The 14474-nt window shown below is 38.6% G+C and overlaps 1 protein-coding gene across 3 annotated transcripts in view; it reads left to right on the top strand.

The window, feature by feature from the left end:
• Positions 1–14474, top strand: part of LOC115216461 (nucleolar protein 10) — a 54184-nt gene that overhangs the window by 30377 nt on the left and 9333 nt on the right. For 2 of the 3 annotated variants that reach the window (XM_036506489.1, XM_029785818.2), the window contains exons 13-19: positions 633–760; positions 2690–2788; positions 4283–4366; positions 6156–6344; positions 9007–9293; positions 11439–11541; positions 13751–13957. In XM_036506489.1, coding sequence (XP_036362382.1) covers positions 633–760; positions 2690–2788; positions 4283–4366; positions 6156–6344; positions 9007–9293; positions 11439–11541; positions 13751–13888 — 1028 coding nt within the window. In that variant the 3' untranslated portion in view covers positions 13889–13957. Of the gene's footprint in view, positions 1–632; positions 761–2689; positions 2789–4282; positions 4367–6155; positions 6345–9006; positions 9294–11438; positions 11542–13750; positions 13958–14474 lie in introns of those variants that run through there. The other variant, XM_036506488.1, reaches the window with a different exon arrangement.

Raw genomic sequence — 14474 nt, 5'->3', positions numbered from 1 at the left:
TTTTCCCTGACAATATTATACCAATGTGTGCTTACATTGCATATCACTTTGTGTAGGCACAGTCATAGCCGTGTGGTTAGGAAGCTAGCTTTCCAGTCATATGGCCTTGGGTTCAGTCCTACTGCATGGCCCCTTGAGCATGTGTCTTCTATAACCTTGGGCCAGCCTAAGCTTTATGAGTGGATTTGTTTGATGGCAATTGAAAGAAACCTGTTGTGTGTGTGTGTGTGCACGTGTGTATTTGCCTCCAGCACCTCTATTGTCACCCAAACAGGTTGAATGTCCAATCAGCCATGTCACATTGGGTTACAGGAAATTTCATCGCAATCAATTTTGCCGTGGAAAAATTTGTTGTAAAAAAAAAAAAACTTAGCTGTTTTCTTGAAATGGTAACTTTCTCAAGTAACCTACCAATTAGAGAAAAATAGTTCCCAAAAACTCGTTTATCTAGTTTGGTGTTCTTGTGTGCTTCCATAACAGCAAATTTTTCTACAGCAAAAGCATTTGCGGTGAATTTTCCTGACACGCTTACATCATAGATTTCCAAACTGCTGTACCAATTCTTCTCTCCACACATTGCTACACGAATCAAAGCCTTTTCTCTAATCTCACATGTTTGGTAAATATTTCAGTATATGACGACTACAAGTTTGTTACACGAAATGAACTAGAAGAGATTGGTCTATCACACTTGATTGGTTCCAAGATGTTACGTGCCTACATGCATGGTTACTTTATGGACACCCGTCTCTATCATAAGGTAGGTGGAATTGCTACCATATTTTTTCTTCCTTTTTTTTTCTTTTTTTTTTTTCAAGAAGAGGAAGAAAGAGCTTTTTCTCATATTTTACTTAAAATTAAGATTTTGCTGTTTATATCAGAAGAACTTAGAAACCTCAAGAGACTTAAAATAAATCTTGTGTTTTTTTGGAGAGGGCAGGGTTCAAGGGTGGAACTCAAATTAGATAAAGCTATAATAATAACATGTAAATATTGGGTTAAAATATGCCTATGAATAGAAAAATGTCAAAAGCTGCTTGTGGGACTTGAACCCACTTCTGTAAATATGACAAGACATTGGACCAAAGCAATCCTTTAGATTTCTCCATCCATTTTAGAAGCTTTGCTCGTACCTGTCAGAGTTGTTTGTTGTTTACGTCATAAGGATTTAGAAACTTTGAGAAACATAAAATAGATCAATTTTTTTATCAGTGGGACTCAAAGTAGATCAAGAATGCAAAGGATTTGTAAAAGATGGCAAGAAAATGAGGAAAGCATGTGATTCTGCTTGGACTGAAGTGACATTGTTTATGTTCTACACAAACAAATAACCTGGAAGTTGGTGGTTCAGTATATGAAGACATGGAATAAAATACAATTCTTGCAAACAAGTCAGGAAGGGTATCTGGTTGAAGATTATTTCTTCAAGACATCTTGTCCAGCTCGTGTCAGGGTTGGTTCATGTTGGCAATGAGAAAGCAGTCATGAAAATGATAATGGTGATTATGTTCATATATATATATATATATCATCATCATCGTTTAACATCCATTTTCCATGCTAGCATGGGTTGGACAGTTCGACACCGGATAAATGGATGACCTAGTACTTGAGTTTCAGGCTTTCCAAAATATGTTTGTTATTGTAACTTTGGTTAACCTTCATCAGCTAGATTCACTGAAGACGAAATGCCCACACACATCTTTGCCAGCTTTACATAGTGTTGTATAGTTTTCGACTACTATATCCAGCAAACATTGGTGCCTTGTTGTGCCATGGTTTCCTATTCTAATATATATATATCTTATAGGCATGCAGTCCATGGAAGCAAGGAAAGCAATACTTCCCTTAAAAATTATGGAAAATATATATATATATATTTATTTATTTATTTATATAAGTGTGTGTGAGTGACAGGAACTGGAGAGCTACACGAGGCTCCATTTATCTGTTTTGGCAAGATTTCTGCAGCTGGATGCCCTTTACAAAGTGAGATAATGCATGATTAATTCAAAACAATGTAAATGAATTACTTTGAATTAATTATCTCTTTACACATTTGAGAGGGTAATCTGAATGCTAATATCCTTTAGGAAAGGCCTGAACTTGCTTTTTAGTAAATTTAAACATCCTTAGCCTCCATGACTACAAGTCAGTCAAATGGAGAGGAGGGTACCATAACCATGAACTTATTAAGTTTGCTCAGTTTGGTACGGTTAAGGGGACTAATCTTCAGTTTAGGTTTTTGTAAGGCATCATCAGCATGAAGTTTGTAGGTGATGAGGGTCTATACATTGTAGGGATTACAAGAGATGGGGAGAGAGAGACAGGGCTGTTTCAGTTAAATGATGTATACAGTTATTATCAAACATTGTGAACTAACAGGATCTGTAGAAATTCCACATTATATAAATGTTCTTATTTCCATTTTAATGCATAAATTTATCAATCTTCTTGACACTCATTATTTTAAATATTTCTTTTACGTCTTCAATTTTCTTCCATAGTGAAGGTTACATAAAGCGTAACCTTCAAATACATGCATTGAAGGCAGGTAAGAACAAACAGAGGAAATATTATGTTATTATCATAATATAAATAGTATTTCTGGAAAGGAGTGTCGTTGAGGGTTTGTTTTTATAATTTCTTAATAACAATTATTATTATTATTTTATTTTATTTTTGCAAGGCAAAAGCAATCATTGAACCGTTTGCATACGATAAATACAAGAAAGAAAAAATTCGAGAAACGATTGAGAAAAGTCGAACCACTCATGTCAAGCTTGAGGTTTGTATTTTAATAATTTGATGAAATGAATTTAGAGTGAATGGTCAAATGTGCAAGAGTTGATGAAAGGTCACATTTGGATGTCTTTTTAACCTTTCAGCATTTAAACTGGCCGAATCCAGCCCAAGTATTCTGCCTGATTTGTGTTCAAATTAGCCAAGTCTGGCCTTTCACACTTACCTTACAATGTCATTCTAAAAATAAGCACTTGCATCGTCAATTTGAACTTCGAAAGAAATATAAGTAAAAAGTCCCTGATATTTTTTTTGCTTTAGCAAGTTCTGTCAACTACCATTAGAAAAGGATATATTGTGTGTTTGTGTGTGTGTGTGTGTGTATGATTCTATTTTTAAAGTCACTTTGGTTTGCCTGCCTTTAAATTCCTTTGACATATTTACTCTGGAAATAAATCTTTCAATAATATTGAACTATATAGGCGCAGGAGTGGCTGTGGTAAGTAGCTTGCTTACAACTGCATGGTTCCAGGTTCAGTTCCACTGAATGGTACCTTGGGCAAGTATCTTCTGCTATAGCCTCAGGCTGACCAAAGCCTTGTGAGTGGGATTTGGTGGATGGAAGCTGAAAGAAGCCCATCGAATATATATATCATCATCATCATTTAATGTCCGCTTTCCATGCTAGCATGGGTTGGACAATTTGACTGAGGACTGGCAAACCAGATGGCTGCACCAGGCTCCACATATATATATATATGTATGTGTCTGTGTTTGTCCCTCCAACATTGCTTAACAACCATTGCTGGTGTGTTTATGTCCCTGTAACTTGGCAGTTTGGCAAAAGAGACTGATAAAATAAGTACTAAATTTACAAAGAATAAGTCCTAGGATTGATTTACTCGACTAAAGGTGATGCTCCAGCATGGCCACAGTCAAATGACTGAAACACAATAAAAGAATATATGTATTTTGAAGAGTCCTATCTGTGCTCTTAAATGAAAGTGAGATGTGGGTTACTGTGAAGAGGATAGGATATCGATTGGCTATGATGCAAAGGCCCATGGAAAGATTGATGTTAGGAACATCATTAAGAGAGCACATTGGAAATGAGATTATTCAAGAGCGGAGCAGAGTGAAAGATGCGATTGCAGAGTCCCAAAAGCACAAGGTTCTGCTGGGCCAGACATGTCATAAGGTTCACAAACAGGTGGACCCATACAGTTGCCAAATTATATCCAAGAGATCTAAAATGTTCACTTGGAAGACCTCCACGATGATGGGAAGATGATCTAGTTAAGCAATCTGGGTCAAAGATAGGAAAGAATGGTGCAATCAAGACAGAATTGGAAGCACATTGTGACCAGTGGTGTATAACAGTATCTGACGATCAGGTCAATACTGTGTACTGTGACATGTCTATGACTTTATCAATGATAATATTCATTCAATTACTTTCTCTTTTCCTACATACATTGCATGCACTAAATATATGTGTTTATATCATTTTTCCCTAATATGGTTAATGTTCTTGGTGCAGAAACTGCCTCCTATCAACAAGGACCTGGCTGTCAAGCTGATGGAAGATTTAGAAGAAGATGAAAAACAAGGCGCTGATGCCAAGGTTAGTAACTACAAGCTTCTATATATTCTCAACAGATATGTGTGTGTATGTGTATATATATATATATATATATATATATATATATATATATATATATATGTGTATATATACGCACACACATAATATATTACTACTATGGCACTCCGTCGGTTATGTCGATGAGGGTTCCAGTTGATCCAATCAACAGAACAACCTTCTCATGAAATTAACGTGCAAGTGGCTGAGCACTCCACAGTCTCGTGTGTACCCTTAACATAGTTCTCGGGGAGATTCAGCATGACACAGAGTGTGACAAGGCTGGCCCCTTTTGAAATACAGGTACAACAGAAACAGGAAGAAAGAGTGAGAGAAAGTTGTGGTGAAAGAGTACAGCAGGGTTCGCCACCACCCCCTGCTGAAGCCTCATGGAGCTTTAGGTGTTTTCACTCAATAAACACTCGTGATGCTCAGTCTGGGAATCGAAATTGCGAGTTCACTGCCATAACCACTGGGCCATTGCCCCTCCACAAATAATATATATACACACATGCTTGTTCATGTGGATTCAGTTGTCAGCCATTTTTCTACATACAAACATTTGATGTTTGTGTTTGGTTTGGTTTGGTTGTATGTTTAACGTATTTATTCTTTTTATTTTTGTTTGTTTGCAGTGTACGACTTCAACTAATGAGTTTAAAATCAAATGTTGCAGTTCTGTGGAAGAAACTTGCGTCAGCAGGATCTTTGTTAGTTTAATCAACCAACACTTTCCTAAGATGCTACATTTTGTCGGATCTCTTTTTAAGTATAGCATAAAGAAAATATTAACAAGTGTAGCCAACCCTGAAACAGAAGCAGGTTACTCGTGCAGATGTGACATGACTACTTAATGGCCATTGCAATGCAAAAACTGCATGAGGCAGAGGTAGCATCTAAGGAAATTGGGGTTGAGCCAAATTCAAGAAACTACTCCCGTTCTTTGTTTGGGTATCTGCATAAATGGAGGGGACAGCTGAGCACGTGCTTGCATCAAGTCATATAATTTGTAATGATGAAGTCAAGCCAAATAATGATATTACCTAGACCAGTGGTTCCCAGAGTGGGTGGCACTGCCCCTCTAGTAGGCATGCAAAGAATCAGGGGTTGCACTGAAGAAAAGTGGGGGCGATAATGGGGTGGCCAAAAGGGGACGATGGATGTAAAAACAACAAAATAATTGGTTAATTAGGTTAAGTTTTATTTGTGAAATACAGTCTTTTCAAATCTGATGCAGAAAGTAGTCTATGTTTGTGGTGGAGAGGGAGCTAGGAATGTGTCCTGGATGCCAGACTGAAACGGTGTGGGAACCACTGACCTAGACCATCAATGTTCTACCCTTTTTTTTTTTTAAGTTATAAGTCTTTTGGTCGATGAAGATAAGATTGGACGATTGTCATGCTGATGATGTCTAATGTGGCAGAAACATGTCCACAACTGTCCTCTTATCTCCAGCCAACAAGCTTATTCTGTTTCTTAATGGTATGTCACTTTTGGAGAATTTTTGAGATTATCTCCCTTCCTCAAGTGGAGCTGGTCCTAATTGCAATTTAGTAATAGTGATGCATTCTCTAGAGGTGGAGATAAATTTTGTAGATGAAGAATTTGTTGTATGATATTTGCTATACCTGTATTTTTCTATGCTATCATATCATCATCATCATATATACATGTGTGTATATATATGCATACACATGTATATATGCTTGTGTGCCACCAAAGATCTCTATGAATGGTGCCATCTATTGAAATATTTTCTCTTATTTTCCCACAGAAATCTGAAAAGCTGCCAAACCTCTTGAAAGACAAACGTTTTTCTGCCATGTTCCACAACAAAAACTTCCGAATCGATCGCACCAGCAAAGAATTCCACTTAATCAGTCCCCTCATTACGAAACTTGAAAAAGATCTTCACAAGAAACAGAAAAAGAAAGAAGTTAAAGATCAGTTCAAACCTGTTGGGGTATGTAGTCATCTCTTTCTCCTCCCTCCTTACTGCTACTCCCTCCCCTCTTTTTCTTACTTTTTCTACTGTCTCCTCTCTCTTTCTTACCATTTCTCCTGTCTCCGCCTTATTGCTACTCCCTCATTCTCTTTCTTACTCTTTCTTCTGTCTCCTCCCTCCCTTATCTTTCTTACTCTTTCTCCTATCTACTCCCTCCCCTCTCATTCTTACTCTTTCCTCTGTCTCCTCCCTCTTCTCTCTTTTACTCTTTCTCCCGTCTCCTCCTTATTACTTCTCCTTCCCTCTCTCTCTTACTCTTTCTTCTGTTTCCTCCCTCCCTCTTTCCTACACTTTCTTCTATCTACTCCCTCCCCTCTCTTTCTTCTATCTCCTCCCTCTTCTCTCTTTTTTACTCTTTCTCCTCCTCATTGCTACTCCCTCCCTCTCTTTATTTCTCTTTCTTCTGTCTCCTCCCTCCTCTCTCTGTTTCTTACTCATTCTCATGTCTCCTCCTTCCTTATTGCGTCTCCCTTTCCTCTCCTTCTTACTCTTTCTCCTGTCCTCCCCCAACACTATATTCCAACTCCCTTCAATCTATAACTCTTCCTTTCACTCCTTCTCAATTCATTTCATATTATCTTCTTAGTTTTCTCTCTCTCTTTTTTTCCCTCTCTGTCTTTATACCTCTCTACCCTTGTGCTCCTCAAACTGACAATGACTGCCCCCTCCCCCTTCCACCAAATAAACAATATTTTATCTTGAACTTGTTTCAGTCACTGGACTACGACCATTCTGGGGCACCACCTCATCGGGGGGGGGGGGGGGGGGGGGTTAGTCAAACAAATCGACCCCAGGGCTTAGGTTTTGCTTAAAGCTTGGTACATATCCTACTAGTTTCTTTTTGCTGAACCATGAAGTTACGGGAACAGAAGCAAATCAACATGGGTTGTCAAATGGTGGGAAGTGGGGGTGGGGACAAAGCAAACACATGTAAACCCATACACGTATGTGTGTGTGTATGTTTGAGCCTCTTTGTTTTGAGACCATGTGATTGTTTTAAATGAATAACATTCATGGTGTGGCTGTGTGGTAAGATGCATGTTTCCCAACCACATTAGTCTGGGTTCAGTCCCACTGCATGGCACCTTGGGCAAGTGTCTTCTACTATAGCCTCGGACCAACCAAAGCCTGGTGAGTGGATTTGGTAGACGGAAACTGGAAGAAGCCCGTCATATATATATATATATGTGTGTATGTGTATGTACGTATGTGTGTGTGTATATGTATATATATATATATATATATATTTAAAAAAGGAGATGTGGAACACGAGTTGTGATATATAAAAAAGGAAATGAAGAAAATGCTGACAAAATAATTTAAGTAATTTAAGTAATTTAATTAGGTGAAAGTTCTTTTTACCGGTTGCACATTTGTTATGCTTATCAAAAGATTAGAGTTCCTTTCTGATAGATTTTTTCCTCTTATATATATATATATATATATATATATATATATATGTTTTTTGTATGTCTGTGTTTGCCACCCCCACCATTGCTTGACGATAGAATAAGTCTTGGGGTTGATTTGCTTGACTAAAGCCAATGCTCCAGCATGGCCACAGTCAAATGACTGGAACAAGTAAAAGAATAAAAGAATTCTTTGCAAACGTATCTGGTCTCAATGGAAATATTACCTTTGCTTGGAAACAGGCACACACTTGCGACAAGAAAGGATCTGCTGCATTAAATTCCATTTGACTCCTGCAAACATAGGGGAGTTAATATTAGAATGCTGAAGATGTTTGCGTGTGCAGTAATAAAAAGAGAGAACAACTTCTTGTTACTGCTTTAGCCCTTTTGTTAACCGTATTTATTTTGAGATGTTCTGTGTTTCTTTCAATTAATTTTTACTATAATAAAGAATTTAGTAAAATAACTTAGTTATCATTAAGCTAGTGTTAGGAGCATAAATTGTGATTAAGGTTTGGTGGAAGATTTTAATTCAAAACTTATGAAAACACGATATTTGTATTACAGAGCCAGAGACGGTTTCAGCTGGGTTGGTATCGAAAGGGTTAAGAATTGTTTCTCTATTATATATTTTAAACCTTTTGTTACCATATTACTGTTGAGATGCTCTGTGTTTCTTTCAATTACTTTAAATATATCAAAGAATTTAGTAAAATAACTTAGTTACCATTCAGCTAGTGTTAGGAACATAAATTGTGACTAAGGTTTGGTGGAAGATTTTAATTCAGAACTTTTGAACACAAGACATTTGTACTCAGAGCCAGAAGCAGTTTGAGCCGGGTTGGTATCGAAAGGGTTAATCATATGACAGTGAGCTGGCAGAATCGTTAGCATACTGGGCAAAATGCTTCATCACATTGCATATCTTTACGTTCTGAGTTCAAAATCTGCCAAGGTCAGTGTTGTCTTTCATCCTTTTATAGTTGCTAAAATAAATAAATACCAGTTGAATACTGGGGATCAATGTAATCAATTTACCCTCTCCCCTGAAATTACTGGCCTTGTGCCAAAATGTGAAACCAATATCTTCTCAGTTGTAACAATACACCATCATTATGTCTCCTGTCCCCCCGCCCCCCACCCCCACCCTTGATGTTTTCTACTTCATTCATGTTGCTAACTTTTCATTCCTTACACTGTCCACACAGCAAGAAGAATTGGAAGGTAAAGCGAGTGAGGACGAATCCAGCTCTGATGACAGTACGAGCGAGGAAGATGAGGTGAAAGTAAAGAAAGAGTTAAGGGAACAACATCGAAGAGTTGAGGGGAAAAGGAAATTGAAAGAAAAGAAGAAGGACAAGGGAGGAGGAGGAGGCGATGTTAAAAATGATTTGACCAACTCTGAGAGCAAAGTGTCTGCTGAGAAATCAAAACCGAAATTCTTTGAACTCAAAGAAGGTGACGATGTTTTACCAAAAGCAAAAAAGAAAAACAAGTTAGTATTTCTCTATTTTTCTTTTTCTTATTGTTTTTTTTAATGGTTTTTTGTATATTTGTACATGCGTGGGTGTGTGAACTGTGTGGTAAGAAGTTGGCTTCCCAACAACATGGTTCTGGGTTCAATCCTGCTGTGTGGCACTTTATGTAAATGGATTTAGTAGAAACAGAAAGTGAGAGTAGCCCATCATATGTATATGTGTGTGTGTGTGTGTGTGTATTACTGTCTCATTGCCTTGGCATTGCATAATAGCTGTAAACGAGCGTCACTGTTATACAAGCAGTCATGTCGGCTGGTTCCCCATCCCATGGGGGAGAAATCTTACCTGACTTGGAAACAGGTGAGGGTTGGTAACAGGAAGGGAATGTGGCATCAACAAATTCCATCCAACCCACACAAGCATGGAGAAGAGCTTGTTAGAGTGGTGGTGGTGACGGCGGCCTAACATTGTTGATTGTTAGTAAGTTCTTGGCAAGGTTTTCATTTTTAACCCACAACAACAACAATTGATCAGCTGACTAGTTCTGTGTCATAAATCAGCTCAATCAAGGATGACCTGTGGTTAAACAACTTTACTCATCACTTACATGTCATCAATCTGCTTGATCATGACTGACCTAGATTAAACAATAACCACAACATTACTGCCGCCTCCAATGAGATTTGAACCACTCAGTCATATTGCAACTAATATTTTATGATTTAGAAGACGTCAAGCTGGCAGAATCATTAGCAGAATGGCCAAAATGTTTTGTGGTATTTTGTCTGTTCAAACTCCCCCCACCCATCTCCCTCGAAATTGCTGGCCTTGTGTCAATATTTGAAAACAATATTTTTTAGTTTATTCCTTGAAAATCAGCATAAGAAAAGGCATAAAAATAATTTGAAATTTTAATTCATTAATTATGAACGAAATCAACTCGATGCATCGTCCAGTCAGGCTGATTGCTCAGGCCAGCCTCACTACCTCTCTCCATTCCTCCCGATCTTCCGTTAGAGTTTTTAGGTCTCCAACTTGGCATGCAACATCTTCTACAAGCTGTTGTATATACGTCTTTCAGCTGCTGTGGTACCATGATTTGGTGTCCACATCATGTGCACCTTCAATGGTAAGGTGCATAAGATGCTGGGCATGAACCAAAAACAACACATAGATGACATGTTTATGTACAATCATAATTAAACTTGTCATTAGAGATATATTTACATTCAAATCTGCTGGAACATATCAAGAATGAAGGTGTGAGTCAACGTTTCAGATCTCGCTATTCGCCATGCAAACAATGATCCGATGGCAGATATCAACATGGATCAGCAAAACACTTTGATTGCTGAAATTATAAACAAAAACCATCAGTTCTTGTTGGATTTATTGCTCCAAGGTTATCTCTTAAGATCTAACACAACATTTTGAAACAACAGTGTCCCAGAATCCTTTGTACTATTGAATCAAGTGTGCTTTGGACATGTAGTTGTTACAAAGGAGAATCAGTTTACCTGTGACAAACACAACAGCAATTAGCATATTTGCATTCCAATCTCCTAGAATGTGTTAATGAATATGCAAGCCACCATTTCAAGTCTCGCTCTTTACCATGCATATTAACGATTTATTGTCCGCCTGACTGGCTCATGTACCAGTGACACATAAAAAAGCACTATCTGAACATGGCCAATGCCAGTACACCTTGACTGGCTCCCATGCCAGTGGCACATAAAAAGCACCATCCAAACAGGGACAATGCCAATACTCCTGACTGGCTCCCATGCTGGTGGCACATAAAGAGCACCATCCGAACGGGGCCAATGGCAATACCCTCTGACTGGCTCCCATGCCAGTGGCACGTAAAAAGCACTATCCAAGCATGATCAATGCCAGGCCTGCTTGACTGGATCCTGTGCCCCTGGCATGTAAAAAGCACCCACTACACTCTTAGGGTGGTTGGCATTCAGAAGGTCATCCAGCTGTAGAAACCTGGTTTCAGTTCAGATTGGAGCCTGGTGCAGCCTTCTGGCTTACCAGTCCTCAGTCAAACCATCCAACCCATGCCAGCATGGAAAACAGACGTTAAGCGACGACGATGATGATGATGATCTGTATCTACATTTCTGTTTTCTTTTTTTTTTCTTTTTGTCTTTTAGGAAAAGTTTGTTTGAACGTTTGAATGAAGAGAATGAAGATGAAGCTAAAGTGAGCCGAGATACTTTGTCAGGACACATGGAATTCTCGTTCACATTGAAGAAGGTAAGTTTCCTACGGACTCTCTTTACTCTTTTACTCTTTTACTTGTTTCAGTCATTTGACTGCGGCCATGCTGGAGCACCGCCTTTAGTCGAGCAAATCGACCCCAGGACTTATTCTTTGTAAGCCCAGTACTTATTCTATCGGTCTCTTTTGCCGAACCGCTAAGTGACGGGAAAGTAAACACACCAGCATCGGTTGTCAAGCAATGCTAGGGGGACAAACACACACACATATATACGACATGCTTCTTTCAGTTTCCGTCTACCAAATCTACTCACAAGGCATTGGTCGGCCCGGGGCTATAGCAGAAGACACTTGCCCAAGATGCCACGCAGTGGGACTGAACCCAGAACCATGTGATTGGTTAGCAAGCTACTTACCACACAGCCACTCCTGCGTGTATCTTTTCTGCATAACATGTAGGCATCTGCTCATGTGGATATCTAGTTCCCTTTGCAGTCATGTGGCCCCAGTTTTGATTTCATTTTTGTTGGAGCCTCAGGGAAGTGTCTTTTACCTTTTCTGAGGCTGCAACTTTAGCAGCCACACTGATGACACCCAGTTTAACAGGGGTATGGGGAATAAGGTGTCTTGCCCCAAGATATAAGAAAAACATATCATCATCATCATTGTTCGACCGTGGTCGAGACAATGGAATTTACTATGTTACGCCAGACTTCACGGTCCATCATAGCATTACGGAGGTCCTGTTGGTGGATGCCTGTATCCCTGGAGACTACATCAGGGTAGGAGAGTGTGCGCCCTCTGGTATTACGAGTAGATGGCTTCCAGAGGAGAAGAGTAGAAATTACTTCTTTTTCAGCTCTACAACAATGTCCAGCAAACTGGACTCTCCTACCTTTCACAAGAGATGACACAGGTGGTAGTCTCCCATATATTTGCATTTTGGTTGGATGGCGCCTCCACGAGAGATTTTGAGCTCTCATAAGGAGGCGAGTGTAGGTTCCATCCAACCGCCTCTCAAGCTTCTTTGATAACGTCCAGGTTTCTGAGCCATATAGTAGAATTGGTTCGACTGTGGCTTTGAATATTTCAAGTTTGAAGTCTCTACTTAGATTTGATGACCAGATCTTATGCATGTCATTACAGGCTGACCAGGCCATACCCTTTCTAGTTAGAAAGTCTTTTCCAGATGATGATATGTATGACCCAAGATATTTATAATCAGAGACCATATTTAAAGGCGCACTGTTGAGAGTATGGATGATGCAATCACTGTTGGACAGGCACTTGTTTATGTATTCAGTTTTGGTCTCATTGAGGTAAAGACCTACACAATTTGAGGCTTGTTCAAGTGATTGTAAAAGAGACTGGGCATTGGAGAGCGAATCACTGATAAGAATCAGTGTCTGTCAAGCTGGGTGTCTGGAACTTCTTCTTGGTTTTATTTCAAAGCCCTTGCCAGAGATGGTATCAACTGACATACGTAGCACATAATCAACAACAATGATGAAAAGAAATGGGGCGAGTGTGTCTCCCTCCATATTCCGGCTTTGATCGAGAAAGATGATGTTTCTCCATCAGGGGTTAAGATGGTTGAAGACGTATCTTGATGGCAGAAATAATTTTGTCTGGTATCCCATAGAGCTTAAGGATTTCAAACATCTTGTACCTATCTACAGAATCGAACGCTTTAGAAAAGTCTACAAATACCATTGCAAGATCGTGATTAAATGCTTTTGATTCTTCAATAAGTCTGCGCAGGCATAGTATCTGGCTCAGCGTTGAACGCCCATGTCTGAATCCATTTTGGTTCTTTCGGAGCAAAGGTTCAATAAAAAGGACAAGACGATTTAGGATCAGTTTGTTGAAAAACACATGCAGCAGATTTGGATGTGGAATCTCAGAATTAATTACCTGATAGCTTAATCACTCAATGGGCATTCAACATGCTAGTAACAACAGCCAAAACATACTCAAATTACATTTTATCATCTTACAAATAAAGAAAGAACCCTGATTAATGTAGTCCTAGATACACTATACCTGAAGAAAAAACAAAAGACATAAAAGTTGATCTGGAAATAAACAACAAATAAAATAATTAGAAGCTTTAAAAAACAAAGGAAATTTATGAATATTTTTTAACTGTGGCCATGCTGAAGCCCTACCATCATAATTTAGTTTTCCTTTTTTTTTTTTTTTATATTGTCATTTTAAATAAAATGGTTTCTGTTCTTTATTGCAGGACAAAGATGAAGAATTGGAACATAAAAAGAGAAAAGAGCATCATTTGGAACGGAAGAAGCTTCGTAGATCTGCTCATGACATCACACGCAACTTCAAATCAAAACCAAAGTTCTGGATGGGGAAACGGGTTGGATAAAATAAACAACAATAACGATGCTAATAATAATAATAATTAGTATTATAAGGGGTTGGTTATAAATAATAATAAAAAAAAGCAATTTTTATATTTAACTCCTTCTCTTTGATTCTTTGGCATAATGGAATGATTGTTTCATTATCGCACAAGTTATATATTTATAGTATTTTGTAAATACTTTTTTGTTCCTAACTCCTTGCCCATGACCTTCTCACTGAAATGCCAATGGTGTTTAAACCCAGGTTACCTTCATTCAAACAATTCTATGGTCCACAGGTAATTGCTGTTTTAACTTGGGTCTGTCAGCCAAATGAGTGGACATATCTTACAATCTATTGTTCTAGTCTGAACAATCCTCCATACTACCCACTGATGAAAATGCTGCACTCTGTGGAATGTGGTGACACAGCATGACAGTCTAGGCGTGTTATACTCTCTCTCCAATAACCCATTCGTTTCTGCATCTCCATAGACACTGCAGAAGTAGACTAGGTAGCTCAAGTCTTAAAGGAGTTTCCAAGTGACTGCTCACCCTGCAATAATTGATAGCCAAATCCCTGACCATACCATCTTAAATATGGTGGAG

The sequence above is a fragment of the Octopus sinensis genome, linkage group LG10 (assembly GCF_006345805.1).
Source record: "Octopus sinensis linkage group LG10, ASM634580v1, whole genome shotgun sequence".
Taxonomy (NCBI): domain Eukaryota; kingdom Metazoa; phylum Mollusca; class Cephalopoda; order Octopoda; family Octopodidae; genus Octopus; species Octopus sinensis.
The sequence above is the reverse complement of the archived record's forward strand: the minus strand, read 5'-3'. Positions and strand labels throughout refer to the sequence as shown.